The sequence below is a fragment of the Emydura macquarii genome, unplaced genomic scaffold, assembly GCF_026122565.2.
Source record: "Emydura macquarii macquarii isolate MOO-44397 ecotype Brisbane River unplaced genomic scaffold, CSIRO-AGI_Emac_v2 contig_1477, whole genome shotgun sequence".
Taxonomy (NCBI): domain Eukaryota; kingdom Metazoa; phylum Chordata; order Testudines; family Chelidae; genus Emydura; species Emydura macquarii.
In genome coordinates this window covers 17559286-17582781 of record NW_027131614.1, presented here as the reverse complement: position 1 = coordinate 17582781, position 23496 = coordinate 17559286, and the positions used below count along the sequence as shown (strand labels likewise).

General features: G+C 38.0%; 1 protein-coding gene across 3 annotated transcripts in view; it reads right to left on the bottom strand.

Moving 5' to 3' along the window:
* The window catches only part of TOX (thymocyte selection associated high mobility group box), a 251738-nt gene that overhangs the window by 46022 nt on the left and 182220 nt on the right, over positions 1 to 23496 (bottom strand). For all 3 annotated transcript variants that reach the window (XM_067553725.1, XM_067553727.1, XM_067553726.1), the window contains exons 4-5: positions 12460 to 12738; positions 5346 to 5576 (exon numbers count right to left, since the gene is read on the bottom strand). In XM_067553725.1, the coding sequence (XP_067409826.1) occupies positions 5346 to 5576; positions 12460 to 12738 (510 nt within the window). The remainder of the gene's footprint in view (positions 1 to 5345; positions 5577 to 12459; positions 12739 to 23496) is intronic.

The following is a 23496-nucleotide window of genomic DNA, read 5'->3' as shown; positions in this document are numbered from 1 at the left end:
TGGCTTCTTGTAATCACCCTAGTTGATTTCAATGGAAAGGGCTGCTTAAAAAACAAATGGCACAGAATAGTCCTGTGTTTTCCTAATGGTTGTACTTACAAAGTCCTAAAAGATTACCACCAATACTGTTGTTTGTTAGTCCCAGTTTATAGTTATATTCATTGACCCATTAGGACCCATTAGGGTCAATGGGACATTTGCTCAGGTAAGTCTACAGAATTTGGTTGACAGCTGTTAACAGCTGTGGAGTATTACAGTGATAATAGGTTTTGAACAGAAATTTTCTAAATGTTATTTGTTTGATAAAAAAGGGATACATTTATCTCATTCTTTGACCAGCTCTATGGATAGTTGAAAAATTTCAAAATGTCAACCAAAAAACAACAGCAAAAACTAAACAAACACCACATTTTGATCCAAGGGAATCAGTGGCCCTGATTCAGCACTGTGATCTGCATGGGTGGATTTCTACACCCATGTTCATCAAACTGTGGGAATGGGGCCCTGGTGTTATATTTAAGCCTGCTGCATATGTAATGGCACTTTTTCTAGTTTGCAAAGCTATTCCACAGTGTACAGCATGTGGTTCAGCAGTCAGCAGTAATGCTGCTCCTACAATTTTCTTTAACAAATATAAATTTCAAGAAATATGCATGCCGATAATCTCCAAGATGAATACTAGGAGCCAGAGTCTGCAAAATGCAGAGTGCTCTCAGCTGTTGAAACTGCTGAGCATTTCCCAGAAGGTGCTCAGCATTTTGGAGGATGAGACCCTTAGTGGAATGTAGAATTAATTTAGGTTTTAAAGACAATGGAGCTAGCAAATAGGATTGTGGGTTCTCTGGATCAGGGACTATCTTTTATTCTGTTTATATTGCACCAAAGAATATGGGGCCTGATCCTGACCGGTGCTTTTAGGTACTGCCGCAACACATAATAAATTATGATAGCCAATACTTAAAACGAGTCAAAGACAGAGAGGAGCAAACACATGGTAACACAAAGCCCTGTAATAACTCGCATATATATTTGATGGCATTTATTTTTTTCTGTTTGGATGCTGTAGCATGTAATTCTGCTGATTAAAACTATAATGGTTTTCCAAGGTTCAGCTGTTTAGCTTGAAGACAACGCAGATAACGAAAACAAATTCTTTTCTACTAATTTTTTTCCAATACGGGAATTATTCAATTATTGCTTTCAGCTGTGAGCAGGAGCACTGAAATTAAATCTGGAAATTCCAGTATTTTTCAACAAAATTGAATCTGTATCTCTTTTAGTTCTCTGGCAAGCATGGGGACTATTATTTATATTACACGCAAAACGAACAGATGAGGAGCAAATCTTGTTTCTTCATGAATGTGCATTTTAGATTCATTTTTATTTATCTCCATTGTATGGTCCTCGACTATCACACAGGCACTGAGGTCTTATACTCTGCTGGGGAAGAAAACTATATAGTGAGCTCTGGGGGAAGAAAACTATACAGTGAGCTCTGGAAAGGAAGAACACAATGATCTACCTAATGGCTAATAAGATTCAGACTTGTAAATTAAAGGTAATTTAAAATATGCTGGAAGAAAGACAGATGATTGGCTAAAGTGTTTTTTGACCTGTTTTATTATTAGAGAACAGTAACATTCATTGGAACTAGAGACAGGGACTATTGTGAAGTTCAGATATGGATCCAAATTATCACCAAGTTCCAGGGAATCTGGATCCAAGATTCTAATTTCACTTAGTATAGAGATGGGCCCACGATCCAGATATAAGCTTTTGGAAAGTTTCTCTGTGTGTTTGGATTTGGAGTTCCAGTTCATGACAATCAATAGCAAGAACTCTGTAGTTACATCATTGACTGTCATGTGGGCAAATCTGTGAAAGGGTGTAAGACATTAAGGGTATGTTGTGTGAAGTACTAGTACTGATACACAATGAAGGGGTAGCGAGTGTGAGCAAAGAGCCTTACCCGTCTTGTACAGCCCATGTCAGGGTCTACAGTAATAGCAATTCCATTGTTCTCTGGCACTGCCCTCAATCCTGGGACACAAGTCACCGCAAACAGGGTGGGAATAAGGGTTAATCCTGGCCTCTCACTTATTCAGCTCTGGATGAGCACACCAAAGACCCAAGCTGCTTTTCTGCATGCTGGGGAGGGTCCTGACAGACAAACCTTCCTGGTGTAGCTCTGCATCACCTGCAGTACCAGCCTGTAGGTATCTACGCTAAGAAAAATTACAATCAAAACTTTTGCTACTGAACTTTATTTTGAATATAGTCCATGCTTTCAGAGCCTGGAGCAAGTAGTCCCTCTCATGATCCTGAGATGTAACATTCAACTTCTACAGAGGAACTGCTGTACTGAAATAAACAAGCCCAGCTAATCCAGTATCCTCTTTTAGACAGTGGCTGGACATATCAGAGGAAGGCAGAAGAAAAAAAGACATGCAATGTCTCTCAACCTTTCCAGACTACTATAACCCTCTCAGCAGTTTGATTTCTCTTGTGTACCCCCAGGTTTCACCTCCCTTAACAACTCTTTGCTTACAAAATCAGCCATAAAAATACAAAAGTGTCACAGCACACTATTATGGAAAAGTTACTTACTTTCTCATTTTTACCATATAATTATAAAATAAATCAATTGGAATATAAATATTTCACTTACATTGCACTGTATAGCATATAGAGCAATATAAACAAGTCATTGTCTGCATGAAATTTTACTGTGTACTGACTTTGCTAGTGCTTTTATGTAGCCTGTTGTAAAACTAGGCAAATATCTAGATGAGTTGCTGTACCCCCTGGAAGATTTCTCTGTATCCCCAGGAGTACATGTAGCTCTGGTTGAGAACCACTGCTTTAATATGCCTGACCAAGTGACCTCTCTGATCCTCTAATTCACGAAGTTACCTTTCCTCCAGCTGAGCTTTCTGGAAGCCACACCTTATTTAGTGACAGTTTCTAGGTAGAACAAGCTTTTTTGTCAGTCATTAAAGGACAAATTCTGATCCATAAAAGTTAGCAGTAAAACTCACTGACTTTAATGCACCTATGTGCCTCTAGCATGCAAGTTTCCAGCTGATTTTTTTTTTGTGGGGGGGGGAGGGGGGCCGGCGGTTAGTGAAGGTAGACAACCAGTTCTCTGAAGTCCAGAAGACAGGACTTACAAGAAGAATTTTTAGTGACACTCTTTTAATAATAATATGTTTGTATCAAGGTGCTAGTCAAATTAATATAGCTGGAAAATGAGAAACCCCTGCAACGCTCTGCTCAGGAAACATTTACGGTTCACTGTTTGATCAGTTAGTATAATGTCTGAAGATGTTGAAAAGGACAGCTCCTACACAGTGCTTTCTACTGAAATCAAATAAACACTGTATATATAAATAGATGCTGTGCTTTTTTCCTCCCTGCTGGTTGGCTGTTTACCCTGACCTCTCCACTCCCTCACAATCCCTCTGCAATCAGCCTCACTCTCCACTGTCCCTGCTCTCCATATTGCCTTCCATTTTACCCCACTCCCCACTGTTCCTTATATATCCCACTCCTCGCCTCGTTTCAGCTCACCTCCTCCCCTTGCTCTGACCACCACATTCAAACCAAACCATGACAACAGAACAGCAACGACCACCCAGTAAACCTAACGTGATTTTTGCCAACCATCACTCTGACCACCGGGTCCGACTCCTGCAATGAGCTTCGCACAGAAGAACCCCAGCAACTCCGACAAGGTCCCAATGACTTCAGTGGGGTTCTGTGCAGATGCAGGTCCATGCATACAGAGCTCATTACAGAACGAAGGCCTGTGCTTTCCTCCTCAACTTTTGTCTTTCTCGTCTATTTAGATTGTCAACTTTTCAGGGCAAGAAAATCTTCATATTTGCTTGCCCATCACCTAGCACAACAGAGCCCCTGTCCTGCTTGGGGTCTTTGTTCAGTACGGCAATACAAATATATATATAGTTAACAATAATAGCTATGGAGGAGCAGAACCCTATATTATTTTCTACAGCTGATTTCCATCCTTTGTCTTTTTCTTTTTCTCCAGTGCCAGAATTATATTGTAAAAAAAAGTAAACACACATTTTAATATATTTGCAAAATGTAAGGACATTATTATAGTTGTAATCAGACATTGCAGAGTGTTATGTTCCTGTGTAGTCATGACTCCCCACGCCTATCTCACTGTAGGCACTGGGCTTTCTCCAGGTGCTTAACAATGTACCTGCGTGTATCTTTGTTACACAACACGATACATTCTGTCATGTTTTATGGATTAAGTAAAACATTTAATCTTACATTTCTAAAGTAGACATGCAGAAGAAACAGGGGCTTACTGGAAACTATATTAAAATCAGCCTAGGCTGCATGCAACTTAATTGAGAAAGACCACAATGGACCTGGAAGGAGGGAAAAGAGAAGTGCAGAGCTTGAGAATGTGGAGGAAATTATTATTTTAACATGTATACAAAGGGGAGCTTTTTGCACTGCTTTACATTCCACCTGATTGTCTCTTACAATCACTCCAGGTCTTTTTTCAAGAGAGTGCTGAAAAAAGCCCCTTGATATGCCACAAATAGGATACATAAAATAAAAAGATAAGGAATCAAACATTTCCCAGATCGACATATATTTCCTTTTTAAAATAGAAACAATACCTTAAATATATAGCAGTGAAAAGGCATTTGCCACAGAACGCTCAGTTATCAAATATTTAAGGCCTGAGCCTTATGGTTCTTATTCCCCATCACACTGCATAGCTCCTGTAACATCTCATCACATAGATGAGACAGAAAGCCTCCCATTTAGTCTTTCACTTTGTACAATATAAATGACAGCATGTATACAAAAAGAGAAGGAAAGAGCTGAGCATATACTCCCACATAGTCTGAAAACCTGTTGTGGAAAGGTTTGAATAACATATTGTTACTGGCTCCGGTGGTCTACAAGGAGTGGCTAGGGATAGACAGAGTTTAGGCTTTCTGTTAAGTAGGAAAAGATTAAAGATAATAATGACAAAAGGATTTTTAAACATCACTCTGGCAGTGTAAAGGGGCCTCACTCTAACTAAGTCTCAAGCCCTCTGACTTTGGCACACAAAATCCTAAAGGTAATGATATAAATTCTCAGGCAGAAGAACTAAAATATTCTTTCTAGTAGCTTAATAAATTGATATATGAAATGAGGTGATACTCTCTTTAACTCGAGCTCTGATATGACACATTTCCAGGTTTAGTCCAAATGAACAAAAGAAGCCTCTCAGAGTGGGTTAGATGGCACGTACTTGATCACACTCTCCTAAAATGAAGTTATTGATATCTCCAATTTATATCACTTTGTACCTGTTTTTGTTCCTCTCCTAAGCCATCCCACATCGAAGCTACAATTTTAGAGACTTCACCAAATGTAGCATTTGGGTTTTGGCCCTTGATGGCTGCTTGAGTGTCTCGGAAGAATAATGCATAGGCAGACACCGGCTTCTGTGGCTCATTAGGGTCCTTCTTCTTCTTCTTTTTGGGAGTTTTGGGTTTCTTTCCCATATCAGACGCAGGTCGCTTCTCTCCTCCATTGACCTGTAATAGAAGTTCACAAAGCATTACAGAGAAACTCATTAAATTGTGAATCAAACAAAATCTCTATGCATTATTGAGGCATCTGCAATCCACACACATTTTTGATTTTGCTGGGGAATACGGCACTTTTAACTATAGTCTTATGATAATCCAAATGTTGACAACATTTCACAGGGTTTCATCTATAAAATGCATTATAAGTGTTCTAGGTTATATAACTTTTTGCCTAAAATGATTCATACATTTTGTTTTTATAAAATTGTTATCATCTCATTAATAGCTTAGCTTGTCATCTTTTGATCTTTTCTGAGTCTTACTGCTAATGGTTGTTGGTGACCTATAATGAGTAAAACCATTACAGATTTTATTATACATTGACCACTAGTTTAATCACAAGAACCTTTTAAGTAGAGCAAGAACAATATAATTTCTACCTTATACTTTTCTTTCCCTTAGAGGACTATTCTAGCCTGGGGCTCAGTTGAATTCCCACTGAAGTTAGTGGGATTATTTCCAGTGACTTCAATGGGAACTGGATTGGAAATCAAGGGAATTGAGATCAGAAAAAAGTTAATTCCATTGTATTATTCTTAATCAAAATCAAGAGAAACAAAATTTCAGCAGTTTAGGTTGGAATTTTTTTTTTGACCGATTTAAGGGCTCAATTCTGCTCCTATTGCAAAGCTCTCATTAACTCTGCCAGTGCTGAATCAGTCCCTGAAGTCCTGAATAAAGGAGTATATAAGACTCATGCATACAATGGATGAAAAGAAGGGCTTGTGTTTGTGTGTGTATACACAAACAAACAAAAGATCCCCAAGACCTGGATCCCTCCCTCTTGGATTTCACTGAAGAGGTGTGATTTGTGAAAACCTAACTTTCCTTTACCATTTAGTATTTATATTGCCATAGGGCTTCCCCATCAGGATTCAGGACCCCATTTTGCCAGATGCTGTACAAAAATATGCAAAGACACAGCGCTGATTTTCCCCGAGACTTGAGCTACAAGGCACAAAGTGGCCTCAGTGGAATGGAGAATCTGGCAGTTTCTATCCCCAAAAGGGTTTATAATTTAAAAAGATCAAGGGGGAGAGAGTTACAATCCAATAGATATGATTTTTATCATTTTTAACAAAGTTGCGATCAGGTGACATGCCAGATTACAGGTGTTCCTAAAATAAACATTGATGCATAACGACAGTGGTTGCACATGGCTGTATCTGCTCACTCTGGGCCAGCGCCTTCTCCCTCTTCCTGTGCAAGTCATCACACTGTGTTCAACAGGACTTACTCAGGGGAATAAAGTGAGCAGGATTTGACCCTTTGCGTCTTTTTAAGCAGAACAGCAAGGTGATGAATGTAACTTAAAAATGAAATTGCTTGGTTCCTAGGCACCTGGCTGGGCATTCAATGTGCAGTTAATGGTTATGGCATACACCAGCAGCTCTAGAGAAAAGAGGGAAGAAGTAATAAACCACAAGCTGCTTGTTTCAAACTTGCAGACTCTTAACTATTTCTCTCTCCACTGCAGAAGAAATTACAAGATAAATAATATATAACAGTGTGTTTTGTTATGTGCACACACAAAGAGCTCCTTAGTTAATTTGACCATACTAATCCAAATTTTCCAAACAGCTCCATGTAACAGTTCACAAATCCCAGGAGTAAGGAGGTTTGAAAACTTCAGACTCACAGTTAAAGTTTCTACTATTGCTATTTTTAAAGGTTTCTTTTAACTCTTTTTTATTGACCAAAGGGATTTACAAGCTTGTAGATATTTAGAATACCAGGATGTCCAAACTACCATTTAACTATGTGATAAGTAATTGTAATATGCATAAAAAGGAAGACAGAAAAAAAGGTTTTTTGTAAATATCTCTGAAATTTTATTCTTCAACCCAAATAATGAAGTGTCTTCAAATAACCCACTGCTAAAAAGGGAGTGGTCCCTGGGGAAATTCTGTTTGTTTTATAAAAAATAAGTAAATAAAAAGAATTCCAGTACTAATAACCTTGGAAATGGCTGAGATGATGGCCTACCTTATGCTCCCATCAGTTTATCAGCTTCATAGACTCCACTGCTAACCACCAAAGCAGAGACAGATGGGAAATAAAATAAAAAACATATATATTCTGCTAGGCATAGACTCGTGCCTCAAAATCCCTAGAGGTGTAGTTAGCTCATGGTAATCCACCTCCTGTCATGCCTTATTGCTTAATTATAGTGATGTATTTAATTTATTTATCACAAGAAAGCAATAATCTTTCACTTTAAAAAAGTCTGCATTAACCATGTTGCACAGATGATAGATCACAAGAGTATCTAGTGTAGGATTTAAGACTACCAAGTAAGACACATTGTTGATATCTAAATGTCCCTTGAGAAGTTTGAAAATGTCTATAAGTATATTTAAAATAAACTGCAATACTACCAAATCCTTTAATGGAGCTAGGAGAGCTGTTTTACGCACACTATCTTGCAGTAATCGCTGTAGTTTAAAATAGATTTTAATCAAGCACCATCTGCATAATAGGCTGAACAAACAACATAGAATTCTACTTATAACTCTTATCATATAAAATAAATATTGTAAAACCTCTACCACATAAAGAGAATGTGCAGCAGCAGTTCCCTGGTAATCATGTTTCTGTTAGTTAATTTTTGCTACTTGCTGTCCTCTCAGTCTCTTTTCTCTAAACTACACCATTCGAAATTCTCTCATAAGCAAAATTCAAATGAGCATGAAAAAAAACCAACCACCATCCATCCATCTACTGAGAAATACATATTTGCAAGCCTGAAATGCTTCTAACATCTCACAATTATGCTTAGCAATAACAGAATACATGTTTAATGGTCCAACACTCTGAATTATGGTAAGAATCACACAACTGCAGTATTTGAATCTTGAAGTGGTCAGAATAAAATGTGTAGTAAATGGGCACTTTGTTATAAATGGTTTTATAGTCACTTACAAATATTGATTTTTTAAGGTCTCCTTTTTACTCATTTAACCACGGACTTGAATACTGAATTTAAAAGAACTGAACACAGTCAGCTTTAGGATCTGTGCTTTCTCCTACGCAAATGAGTACCTTGGCCAGAGATTTTAGTTCCCATTTCCACTGTTCTAAGCTAATTCCAGTCTCAAAATCACATTACAGTTATCCTTCTCCTTGGGTCTTACTGACAGGTGACATGGGACACCTTAGTCTTAAAGCAACAGTACCTAGAGCAACAGTACCTATTGCAACTAAGTCCTCTGTAATGCCCCCTTTAATGGTGCTGCTGCTTTTCCCTTCTTTGCATTAGAGCTAGTGCAGATGTGTATTTTAAGTTTGAGAGTTCTGTATGAAATAGCCACTGTTACCAGGTGTGTGTCTGGAAATATCCAGCAGCTGTTGTAATCATTTATATAGATCGTGATGGTTCCATAGCATGGATGGGTTTTAGCATAATTTTTATGTTATTGACTAAGGAATGTATTTAATATGAAGTTCCTTTCCTACTAGAGGTTCCGTATGCTAATAGCTGGATAGTGTCTTAAAGCTGCTCGTTTTTTCCCTGTCCTGCGATAGCTTCCTTAATGATAGGTTCCTGCATGCACTGAAATCAATGGGAATTTTGTCACTGACTTCAGTCGGAGCAGGATTACATGTCTAATGCAAAGGCTACATTTGATTATTCAGTTTGCCAGTCTGTATACCTAAATTGCCTACAAATACAGTCGGTTTACAATCTCAAACCACTGAGAGCAAGTTATTTTTTCTTCCGACAGAACTGGGTATAGTTAGAAAGTGTGACAAAGAACTATGTTTTACTATCAAATCTGTCACGAGTGGTGGGTGCACCGATTCCTATTTCAAAACTATAGGCTACGTACGCAGCTGGTGCAACCAGCCTAGTTCCGTTGCCATTGACTTCAGTGGAGCTACCCAGGTTTATGTCAGCTTCGGACTTATTTTATGAGGTTGACTAATATTGGTAGATGAGTTGAAAGATGTTGGGACTTGCTGGTTAAATTGAAATAATAAAAAGAGATGCTGACAATTATTATTATTATTCCAAAGAATGTGGCACTCACTCAGTTATTACTCAAGTCCTCATTCCAGGAAACTCTCTCTCTCTGACTTCATAAAGTCGTGCCTCAAAATCTCTATTTGTAGTAAACCATGGTAGTTACTTCATGACTTCAGTGCATGATTGCCTGAGTAAGGCCTGAGTAAAGAACTCAGGAGCTGACCTATTATGTGGTACCATACATTTATATAACAGTTTATAAAAGAGAGGAAAACCCCCCAAAGCTTATCGAACCAGGTTGTTTGCAGATATGAGCGATCGGATCTCCCACTGGTCAGGGGCTGGCAGAGTGCACCGTGTGCTTCCTTCCTGTCCCCATCCAGCCCTCATGCAATTCCCTTCACCAGGTGGGACAAAGAGAGAAGAGGAGCAGGTTTGAAGGGATGGGAATCCTTACTTGCCCCTTTAGGGCAGCTTTAAGATCACTTTACACCAGTCTGGCCTAGCACCAAGTTGCTAGAAGCCAAGAATATGTCCCAGTTAGTTGGCAGCTTCCAGGGACACAACTGTAACTGGGAATTATACCCAATAGTTTTTATTTGCAGTGTTGCTGTAGCCGTGTTGATCCCAGGATATTAGAGAGACAAGGTGGGTGAGGTAATATCTTTTACTGGACCAACTTCTGTTGGTGAGAGAGAGACAAGCTTCGAGCTACACCAAGCTGAAAAAGAGCTCTTGTCTCTCTCACCAACAGATGTTGGTCCCGTAAAAGATCACCTATCCAATAGTTTTTATGTAAATTACATTAATACACTAATTTATTAATTGTTGATGTTGATTAATCAGAATAGCTCCACTTTTACATAGGAACACTGGAATTATTATATTGTATCAGACATCTAGCCTGGTATCCTGTCTCCAACAGCGGTCAGCACTAGACTCTTCAGAGGAAGATGCAAGTAGAGCTACAGTAGACAGATGTGGGATAATCTGCTCCCATTAAGGTCTCATTGTAATCCCTAATAGAGATTATTTTAAACTCTGAATCATGTGCTTTTATAACCCTTCCAAAATTTTTTTAGTATTAAATATTATAACTTTGGAAGAATGTTAAGGTAATCGTAACATATCAATTACTGTGTACTTAATAACTGTAATTCTGGTATATCATGCTTTCTTTTCCTGATCATTAAACTAAAGATGGGAAAATTGTAAAGGGAGATTCCATATTAGCATTACTTGTTTAAAAAACAAATTCAGAATATATAAATAGACTTCAGTAGGAAAAGGACCCTATTTCTTTGTCTGTAATGGTTAATATTTCCTTCACTGTTAGTGAAAATATTTGTTTTAATTTGAAATACCTGATTCAATGAAATCAGAATCCTTGGCTTATGATACTGTGTTGTTATGAAAAAATGTATCACAAATATAACAAGATTTTGTTGAAAGATTCAGTAGGGACAAGGATGGGAACAGAAGAAGATGGGGATAGCTTCATTATACAATTGAGCTCCTATATGCTATCTTCTAGAGAAGCTGAGGGAGCTTAGGATCTCCCAGGCTTAATATGCTAAAACATTTGAAAATTAACAGATGCCGCAAATACAGTATTTTATAAAGTAAAGGCTGTGTGTGTTTATGTCTATATATTTAATTTTTAAAGTTTTCCCGAGTGTGGGAGCGCTTCCTTAAAACATTGAAAAGTATAACACTCAAGGATTAGTCAAAAATCAAGTTTGTGAAATCAAGGGAAAGTTCTGAAATAATACTTATAATGAGAATTTATTCAGAATGCAGTAAAATATATTTTGCTAATTAATTATTTTACAGCTTGAGGCATGAAAAACATAAATATAACTTGAAAACAAATCAGATTTATTATTCTTGAATGATTTATATTCCTCAGTGTCTCACTTTGCAGCCTACGTTTTTGCAATCCCAACTTTTTTCCCACAAGAACTGGCAATGCCCTCAACTATTATTGCTACCACATAACAGTGCCATTAAAATTCTCTAATGATTAAAACACAGAGCTGGGACTCAGGAAACCTCAGTTCTTATCTGGACTCTGCTCCCAGCTCTTGTGTGATCTTATGGCAAGTTGCAATCTTTCTGTGCCTCAATTTTCCTATCTGCAAAATGGAAATAATAATGCTCACCCACTTTTGCAAGACACTTTGAGATTTTTGCATGAAAAATGCAACATGATTATTTTATTATGTTTGTAGTGACATGTTAAATGTATCATCAATGTAAAGGCATGACATCTATATAACCTTTCCAAGAAACGATATTTAATGTTATTAGAACACATTTTCCTATTCTTCTGTTCTGGTTGCTATAGTCTTCTATTTACTCATCCTGTGACCAAGTGCCAGACACTAGCATAGTGTACACATGACCCCTTGCTTCCTCAGCAATAACTTGATCCTTGACCTGGAACAAACACATTTTGTATATATGAAAGGAAATTCAATCTTTACGCTAAAGTCCTGTAAGAAATATTCTCCTTTACTTTTTATTCACTATGCCGATCTTCTATTTTTGCTCATTCAGAGAAGTGTGAGGTTGTTCACTCATGTTGCTTTCAGGGTTGACTGGAGACTAGAAGATGGGTTTAAGGTAAAATGCCAATCCTTTATTCACATCAGTTAGCCCCTTCATGCTTGTTGTAGAAATGCCACATGCTACAGTATGTACCTCACTGACACTTCTCATTTGGGTGACAGCAACTTATACATTATATCCTTCATAATTAAGGCACACATTTATGCCAAATAACACTTAGAGAGACTGATTCATTTAGCTAGTCCTAAAAACAGCCACCATTTATTTTTTATTTCTAGTGCCTAACCATACCTTAGAGGTATCATCCCCTTCATCTTCATGGACTGAACTGGATGGTGAGGGAGTTGCAGACTTGCTTCCAGGTGGAGATGGAGAGTTATGGGGAACATTGTTTCCACCCATATTCAAACCAAGCTGAGCACTGAGCTGTGATTGGTTAATGGTAGTCAGCTGACCATGCTGCATCATTCCTGGCTGCCTAATATCTGCAGGTTGAACCCTTGGTCTCATGGCTGCCATCTGAAGGTGGGAACTATATTGAGCTCCTTCTGGATTCCGTAAATCTTGCATCTACAAAAGGAAAATTGGAAAGCAATAATTTTCCGTCATCATGCCATCATGTCCAAGTTCCCTTTGGACTTAAAAGGAATCCCTGCTGATCTACAGGTTATTTCATATTTAAGAGACCTGTGAGTATTTAATTCAAACATACGAAGTATAAAAAATACACAAAATAACTGTACAGCCAGCTTTTGCATAACACTGCTTATTATGGGCTAAATCATGCAGGCTCGTTTCAGCCTTTGGACAGGCAAAACTCCCATTGGCTTTACTGAGAGTTTTTCCTGCATAGGGACTGAAGGATATGGCTCTTTGTTAACTGTACTTTGGATTTTTCAAAAGTGAGTTTAGGGAATTTAATAATATTAAACAGAGATGTCAGAATCGTGAATCAAAATTCAAGAGGGTTCATATTTATCATATGGAAATGAGTTTGAGCTGCCAAGTTTGGATCTAGATCCATATTTCCCCAAAGCTCTAGGGAGTTGAACTTCTAGTACTAAACCAGTTCTACCTTGCCTAGAACTGCCCAAGACATTAATTTTAAGATGCAGAAAACTGACACAAGGGCTCTATCAATGGCTGGATTAATTGACTAATGAACTGATTTCCTGCAACAGTCATATATGAACCTGAAGCTCTAAAGCTGCAAGGTTGACAAAATTATCCATTGAGCGATTTGGGTCACTGCTTTTTTTTACCATTAATGAGACTCATTTTTAATTCAAGCAATGAATTCAGTCTCTGCAAGGATTAGAATGAAAAGCATTGGAGGATGAAGCTCTTTACTTATCCAGAGGTTAAATGTACTGTACATGGATACTATAGTGGATATCCCATAATGCTTATCCCATGTACTCAAACTCATAGCTTGAGATAAGACAACTGCAGAGAATAACTCAGTTTCTAAGCTTAGGTGTTTTGGGGAGTGATTTAAAGTTGAAGTGGCAATTCAAAACTGAAAATGAAATAGATATAGTTATTTTAGTCTGATTGTATCATGTAAGTATACCATATATCTCTGGCGGAATTTGACAAAAATTACCATATGTACAAGTATCACTGTGCTAGGGAAAAGTGATAATAGTCCAATATACTAATACCACCATCGTTATTTTACTTGTAGCCTTTTTTAGCCATGTCATCCAAGATGTTTTGACTGCCTGTTTAAGATCTCTTGAGGATTTTAACTTTAGCTTTATAACTCACATCTCTGTCTCTTTCTTTCTCATGCATACCTGCGTGTGCACATACACTCTCTCTTTCTTTATATAGCATACCAGTCTGTATGATCCTTTTACAACAAAGAATCAGAATTAGAACTGGAAAAAAAATCAAGTGTGATCTTTGCCATTTTTTTCATTATAGACAGAATACGTGATTTTTCAAAAGGTTATTTATAGGCTTGTGAACTGATTTGGTGTATTTTTTTGGAGAATGGATTGACTGAAAGTGAATCATGCCAGTAATATCCTGGAATCTAGGATATTTGCCATTTTAAATTCATTTGTGGTCCTAACAGATATCTGAAGTAGATTTTGACAATATGACCCCTCTGTTAATACAGTCTTTGTACTGCTTTATGTATTAATATCTCCGGAATACAAAAGGTTTATTAATACCCATAATTCGAGTTCACTCAATTACCAACCCATTGGAAAAAATAACAGTGCACAGCATCAACTGAGGACTCAAATTTGAATCTTGAAAAACATTTATATCTTTAAAGATTGTTACTGACTTTCTGCTTCCTTTTTACAAATACCAGTTTCCCTCCTAGTCAAACATATTAGCCTTGAAAGCTATCATTATCTCTGCCTCTAGCAGACAATCTATATCAAAACAGTTGTACACATAAAACAGTAACTACTTCTTGGCTGTATCTCTTCTGATCCAGCTGTTTCGCTGAATAGCAGTTGGTGAATGGAGAACTGGAACATGGGTAGCCCTGAGGCCTTATTTGCTAATGTTACTCACCAGCTGCTGCTTTATGTGGTGTTAGCAGGCAAGGCTTGGAAGTTTGCCAGTTGCAGCAAGAACAAGGGAAAGTGAGGTATCTCTGAAGCCCTTCCATTTACCCCTGTCTGTCATCTTTTGACACTGAACATTGTTGAGTGCTATCCCCAGGGCCACTGAGAAACACTGCTGGAGTTAAACTGTGAATAGAGCTTACACTACACCCCTTTGTACACCATTTTTTGGGGTACGTCTCAGACAATCTAAGGTAACTTCAGATCAGTGCTAAAGATAGACCCTTTGGCTTCATGTAGTAAAGGAGGCTGTAAAGGCAAAAGACGTCAGTTTTTTATTAGAACTGTGAAATGCACTATTTAAAAACCTAAACAAGTATTTTCTGTCAATGTTTCAAGTGACTACACAAGTATACGCCTCAATGAAAGCGGGACACAAATTTAATAATAATATCATGCTGTTAATTTGTATTTAGAATGTATTTGCTCACTGACAACATATCATTGGCTATCAAAACTGCCTGGTTATTAAAAACCCCCATCCTTGCCAAGCTGATCATCAGAAGCAAGCTCCCCACAGACCAGGACAAATCAACTCCAAGTGGCACCAGACCCTGTCAAAACAACAGACGCAAAACCTGCAAACATATCTTCATTGCTACAAGGATCAACACGCTCCACAACACAGCCTTCAAGATCCATGGGTCCTACACGTCTATCACAACATGCGATGTACCAGACCATCAAATGCCCCAACAACAACTATATGGGTGAAACCAGACAATCGCTACGCTCCTGAATGAACTTACACAGTAAAATGATAAAAGATAAAAACCGCATATCACCCATGGGTGAACACTTTTCACAAAGTGACGGCTCCATTTCTGACCTATCAGTCCTCATCCACAAAGGAAACCTGCACAGCATTTTCAAAAGATGAGCCTGGGAGCTTAAATTCATAACTTTGCTAGAGACTAAAAATCATGGACTCAGTAAAGACACTGGATTTATGGCTTATTACAACAATCTGTAACCCGCTAACCCTCCTTCGTCCTATGATTGCAGAGGTGTTAATTACCATTACATTTTGAATGATCTCTTGTAACTTGTGTTAACTTCTTATGCTTAACAATCTTTTCCATCTTGTATTTGCTGTGATACATGGACTACTTTTCCAAGACCTGAAGAAGAGGTCTCTGTAGCTCAGAAGCTTGTCTCTTTCACCAACAAAAATATTACCTCACCCACCTTGTCTCTCTGGTTATTAAGACCTCTTTATACAATCTGCATATAGAAAGAGTTATTGACACCCTAGAATGTTCTGGATTTTCTACATTGTATTCCTCATTTTTAAATAACATACAATACAGATTTGGAAGAGCAGGGCGGAGGTGTCAAAGGAGATACCGGCCAGTATTCATGAGAAGAAAAAAACCCTCCACCACCATCAACAGCACCACCAACAAAACATCCCAGTCAGTGCAGCTGTGAAAACTACAAATGAAGTGGTTCAATAGAGAGTTGTTATAAGAAAATGCATTTTTCATCCATATTTCAGATGCAATCAGCTTTTCCTGTAAATTTTTAAAACACATGGATATAGGTTTCCATTAACAAAAACTACAGTATTTCACTTGCTTTTGCAGAAATATGAGTAAGAAGTATGAAGAGTGCATGCTTAATTTGTGTTTATATTCTACTTTAGACACTAAACTCTCCAACCAGTGCTCAGTCTGAGAAGGTACAGTGGGTGCAGTAGAATTGCATGGAGGGAAGGAAACCTTCCCCCAAGGCTGTGGCCCTAATGTGTCCCCGCTGCAGGAAAGTGGGGATACAACAGAATCAGTGTAGCTGTGGTTCTGGTGGCATTGACTCTGTCCTGTCTACCACCCACCCTAGGACCTCCTGCATGGTCTTCCCAAATCCTCACCCACACTGCGAAGTGGAAACAATGAGACCATCCATGGAGCAAGGAGCACCTTGTCTGTAAATGCATTCTGTATAGCTGGATTTTTATAAAAGCGGGCACTTAACAACAGTAAAACTCATTTTAAAATAGTCATGGAACCATCTATGGAAAGCAATCCACAACAGATGTGAACAACAGATAATGTCATCTTTCTAGACCACTGATGGGGAAGCTTAAGCTTTCTAAGCAATGCAACATACTCAGAGCCATCTGAAATTCTTTACTAGTATGGAGTTAAATACAGCCAAGTAGTAGCAGCAAGTATTTATATTCAGAGCTGACCAAAGGGCCACAGTTCTGTTCTGCAGCAACTTTCATGGTTTTGACATTTGTTTTTATTCAGTATTGGAATGAGAACAAAATATTTTGAACATTTGGGCAAAAACTGGGAAAGGTGTGTATCTACATGTGCAGGTGTTAGACTGTGCATGGGCATAGGCTGTGGGAGACTCAGGTTCAAATCCCTACTTTGCTGGATTCATAGCAGAATTTTTCATTCCAAAGCAGGGACTTGACCCAAATGTTGCGAACAGCTCTATTTATAGTCACTAGAGCCAAAAGGCTCCAATCAGAATTGTGGTTCCATGATGCTGGGTGCTCAACAACCAAGTTGGTGCTCGTGGAAATTACTCTTCCCTGCACTAGCTGTTCCCCTTGGGTCCCACAAGAGAAGACAAGTGGTGTTGCCTGAGGAGGGCAGGGAAAAGGGCTGGAGGGTTCTTCTACCAGGGGAATGCAGCTGCGACTGCAGTCAGGGCTATTTGAAGCCCCACCACAGAGATCGCAGAGTGGATACATTGAGTCAGTGCATTCCTGGGATGCCCCAGCCATGTCCCCATCCTGGCCAGACTTGCCCTCTTTGGCTGACCCTTTACAATAGAAAAAGAAGTTGCAGTCACTTTCTGAAGTCACAGTCCTGAAAGACTTTTCCATCACTGAGGCTTTTCACTGGTTGAAAGAAAATGCTATAGACCCAGGAATGGGCCCAGACCTAATAACCCTAATAAATCTTCAAACTATCACTACTGGCTCAATATACTGTTACCTGGTAAACTTCCATTGATTTATCCGTATTTATCTATGGAAGTTATATATCTGCACTTTGATCCTTGGGGCAGGGACATTGGCCTCTTACCTAAAACACTATGGCTTTATATAGACAGTAAAAATTATTGTGCAGAAAGCACATCCCCCATTCTTTGTACACATCGCATGTGTATCAAACACTAGTTTACCATTGGTTACCTTGAAAACAGAAACTCCTGTTCCTTAGATTTCTTCCAAGTAAATGTGTACAAAACTCACCAATGTGTCTTGGACCCACATTCAGTATACAGGCTGCAGAGAGTTATGTTGCTGAACACTCTGCTCAATAAAATAATGACGCAAGTGTGTCTGATGGCTGAATACCAAATGGGAGAACTAAGTTTAAGATATCAGAATATTAGAAATTTGGATGTTACAGAGAATAAAGATAGTCCTTATTTGACATCCTTAATGAACTCTCTGATGATATAATAATGATGGTACTTGGCATTTCTATATCACTTTCCACCTGAGGATCTCAGCATGCTTCACAAATATTCATGTATTTAGCCATACAACATTCCAATAAGGTAGCTAAGTATTTTTATCCCTGTTTTACAGATGAGGAAACCCGGACACATCTTCTGAATTTTTGTGCCTGGATTTCAATTACAGGCAAAAATCTGAGTACAACACCTGTAAGTACCTAATTGCAAGCTCAAAAAAGTAGTTAGAGATGCAGTTACTGAAATTTGCACCTAAAATTCATACCGTAGGTGCAAATTAGGTACACAAACTGAGTTCAGTTTCATTCTGGCTGAAAATATACTTCTAAGTACTTGCCCAAAACAACTTTGGTGGAGAAAATAGAACTTGGGTGCCTTAAAAACCAGATCATCCTTCCTCCCTTAGCCTTAAAATGAATGTGAAGGATGGACCCTCTAGCTAGAACACACCCATATGATCCCAACATGGAAATGTCTAACTGGGAGACTATCTGGGTGTATAATCTTGATATTCTTATTATGACACAGTAATTGGGGCAGGGTCCGTCAAACCATTCATGGATACGGAATATAACATGAAAAAGGAATAACCGAGTTTTCTGATTAAAGCCTGGCTTAATCAGAATGTAATCTGCAAGAAACAATGACATGTCAATTGTCATGGCTGGCACCTACAGATCCAAAAGCTGACCTTAAGAAGCAAATTTGGTCTTTAAGGGAAACATTAGCAGGGCAGTTTAAAATTAATTATGCTGATAGCAAAATAACCCATATTTTATTTACAAACGCTCTTGGGGCTAAGAGTTTTGATGTAATAGTTTGTCTTAACAAGCAGTAACAGGAGAGAGAACTTTCCTCCCTTCCTTACATTACTATTTCATATATTTCTAAAAAAGAAGGGAAAGAAGAAGAGAAGTTAGCTATTCAGACTAACATAAAAATGTGAATACATGTATACATGTGTACATAGTATATACAGGAAACACAAGGAATTATACAGCAAGAGATGAAAATACTAAAGCAAAAGGAAAAATACATAGAGCCTGATTCACTGAAGCTGGTACAGATCACATCTCCCATAGCTCTCCTGTATCCCAGGGCGAATTTGCCCTGAGGGAAAGCAGGCAGTATTATTACCATATTTACCTTCTCCTTTGGTAGTTTTTACTTTAATTTGTAGCTCTGCTGGTGGAGGCTGCTGATGGAGCTGATAGTTCTTTGCATCATGTCTGAGTGGTCAAGCTTAAATCAGGGGGAAACAATTCATTCCTTTTATGTAGAATCATAGGGCTGGAAGGGACCTCGAGAGGTCATCTAGTCCAGTCCCCTGCACTCATGGCAGGACTAAGTCATATCTAGACCATCCCTGACAGGTATTTGTCTAACCTGCTCTTAAAAATCTCCAATGATGGAGATTCCACCTCCTTAGGCAATTTATTCCAGTGATTAACCACCCTGACAGTTAGGAGGTTTTCCCTAATGTCCAATCTAAACTTCCCTTGCTGCAGTTTAAACCCATTGCTTCTTGTCCTGTCCTCAGAGGCCAAGAATAACCATTTTTCTTCCTCCTCCTTGTAACAACCTTTTATGTACTTGAAAGCTGTTATGTCCCTTCTCAGTCTTCTCTTCTCCAGGCTAAACAAACCCAGTTCTTTCAGTCTTGCCTCATAGGCCATGTTTTCTAGACCTTTAATCATTTTTGTTGCTCTTCTCTGGACTTTCTTCAATTTGTCCACATCTTCCTGAAATGTGGTGCCCAGAACTGGACACAACACTCCAGTTGAGGCCTAATCAATGTGGAGTAGAGCATAAGAATTACTACTCGTGTCTTACTTACAACACTCCTGCTAATACATCCCAGAATCATGTTAGCTTTTTTTGCAACAGCATTACACTGTTGACTGATATTTAGCTTGTGGTCCACTATGACCCCCAGACTAAACCTTCACTTTTGTATGTTCCCAGACAAAAACTACATTAAAATGACAAGTATGAGTCGCAAGTATGGTATGCTAACTCCAGGTCTGAGTCAAGCCCACTAAAGTAATGGTATCTTGGAAATGGTGAGATTTTTTTAAAAAAAACTAATACATTTTAGGTCTTTTCATTTGCCTTCTGTTTTTTTGAGCCCTTAGGTTCATGTCATCACATTTTTCAACACAACCATGAATTCTAGACACTTACTTCTTTTTCAGCGAAAGTTGAGATTCTCACAATCATATATGACTCTAGAAAAACAGCAAATCTCACATGATAAAATTGTGAGAATTGGCAACAATGAGATGGAGCTGAGTTTGAGAGGACGTATCAGTAATTTAGGGTAAAAACATCTCACGTGTGTTTTGTAATGATCCAAAATGCCAGAATTATACACCCTGAAAATCAGAGATCCAAATTTAAAAGAGACCCAAACATGTTCAAGTATGGATGCACAGTTCAGGCAGAAATGCACCGTTCAGGATGCAAAGCTCCTTCACTCTGCCCTGTGGTGAGGCCACACAATAATCCTATAATAATGATTAAAGGATATTAGTGTCTGTGGTTCCAGATAAGTTTAAACTGATTTTAAAAGAAAACAAACATTTTCATCTCTTTTTTCTTAATGGTGTAGTTATAGAAACACCATGATTGACTGATAACCTGGATTTGTAGGAGAAGAATCAAAAATGACCCCCATACTTTGTAGGGGTTTGAAATCTGAGCCCTGATCTGGCTCCAAATTCGATTAATGTCTCTCTTAACTTTATAATAGGGTGAACAATCTCCCAGATCCAATACTCTCAAATTTGTGTGTCTGGAGGGGGTGGGGAGAAAGAGATGGGGTAGGTCCAAATTTAGCAATTCAGACTCCTCTCTGTTTATTATACATACCTCAAAGGATGACTCCTAGGAAAAGCCTTGTAAAGAAACTGCAATTAATGTAGAATGACTACAGAGAAGTAGTAAATACAACTGAAGAGTAAAAACAGTTCATGGACTAACACCGGAAGGGTCATCCTTTATATATTTCTATATAAAGCCAACTGACTGCAAAAAATTTTAAGGGAAAAGAGGTGGGAATTTTGGAAATACCTCATTGTCATACTGTGGTGCATTTTCTATATCCTGATCAGTGGATTTTGGGCTACAATGAAAGGGTCATTCTAAATTTGTATTTTCTTAGGGAAATCATTCAATAATCTTTTAAAAATTAAATACCAGAAACCTTAAAAGTAAAATGAACCCTAGATGAGGAAAGCATAAGAAAAAAAAAATCTGCTATTAAGTTTGCTACTTAAAACCTCCTAATATCATTCTGTTAAAAAATCTAAAGCCACTTTAGGTTGCCTTATGTATTACTGGCTTGGTAAGTGACCTTAAGTTCTCTTAAAACAATTAAATACTCAAAATTTGACTGCAAAATGTTATAGCCCAATAATGAAATGAAAACGGTAATATACAGATTCTATATTTCTTGGTACACAATTTTGTCACTATTAACATTACTTTCTACTTTATTATTTAATATCCTTTGAGTCATACAGGGCCAAGGTCTCAAAACCAATCATTACAAAAAAACAAAACACCTACCAACTTCTATTCAGTCTTATATAATAACCCGTTATTTAAAACAACCTTCAATAAATTTCATTATAAGAAGTTATTAAAAGGGTTAAAAACCTATTAAATGTCAAAGAATTTGCTTGACTCAAACTTCTAATAAAGAAACAGAATAGGCTTTCTTTCTGAATTATTTAAATCTTTACTGACTGTGCACTGAACCATGAAATTAGAAAAGTGTTATTAGAAGTGTTCTCTGGTTTTTATAAAAGTTGTAGCACAGAATGTATCAAACCACAGTCTTTAACTAGACTAGTTAAAGAAATAGGTTTTTAATCCCAAATACATGTCTTCCACTGATATAAAAGGGTCATAATTAAAACTCTGGCCTGCAAGTTGAAGATAATAAAATTATTATTATAGGAGCATACATGTTCATTTAGTATATTCTGGATGCATGTTTCCACTTTAATTTGGACAAATATCTTCAGTTCTGTTTGATCTTGCAAAGTTCACTAATTTGGATCCTCTCAGCAAATGATTAGGTTTTTAATAGGGACTAATTTTAAAGTATTAATGGTAAATAATTTGTGTTATCTTTTTTTTTAAGTGTCTAATGCTTACAGGGTCAACAGCAGGTGTAGGTTGACACCAGACAAGTAGGATCCGAGAAGTGTAAGTCAAATATTTTTGCACATATTTCCTGATAACAATATTAACTCTCCATTGAATTTAACAAATAACTACAGCCCAGTTTTATATTTTAGCAATTTTTCACATGAGAAAGACAAATATGCCTTTCACATTTATTTAGACAACTCTACAGGAACCTTGAATCAGCAGTATATTCAAACAGATTCAGTCAAACACACCTGAATCAATAGTTATTTTGCAAAATGTAGTCAAAAAGAGACTAAGAAGAGGCTAAGCAAAGCAACATGGGTTCCCCATAACGGATCCTAGGGACTTGAAGCTATTAAGTCTAAGAATAAAAAATAGACTGAAAAGTGTTGGGGAGGAAGAGTAGTAATTTCATTCATCAGAATTCCTCTGTTGGATAAGATTTGGTGAGTTTCTGAGCACTTCCTCTTGCAATGAAGACAATGGGCGAGGTCTAGCTGTGTTTGGTATAGGACCAGAGAAGGATGAGGGAAGCAATGGTGACTAACTATCATCTCTGCAATCCACAGATCCTGGGACTGAGCAGCAAACCGTCCAATCCCCAACATAAGGCTTCTGTATCTTACCTATGGATAGCCATGGCCCCAATGGGCCATTCTATTCTATTCAGGTTTTCATACCGCACTCATGAGCACCTTCCTGTAATGCATTAAGAAACATGACTAACATTTGTCACATGTAGTTTGGTCTCTCATCCTTTCCCCTTGCAGCCAAAGGTAACCAGAATACAAAAGTACACTGCTCACTCTGCCTTTCTCCCCATGTCAGGAGGTAAAAGAGGTTGGTTTAGAGTCACTGTGTTAACTTTAAGCCACAAGGGGATTCCTCCCCATACTAATAGAATCCCAGGTAGCTAGTTCAGTCATGTTTTCTGGCAGCTTTGCATTGCAGGATGATCTGGACCCATGAGAATGGAGCATTCTCAGCACCTTGCAAGAGTGGGGCCACAAATAGCTTCTTGTAACTGAATATAATTGTAAGGAATTGACTACAAGGGCCAGATTTTTCCCTCAGTTGTGTGTGTGGCTTCTATTGAAGTCAATGCATCTGGCACCTGAATTTAATTAGAGGCATT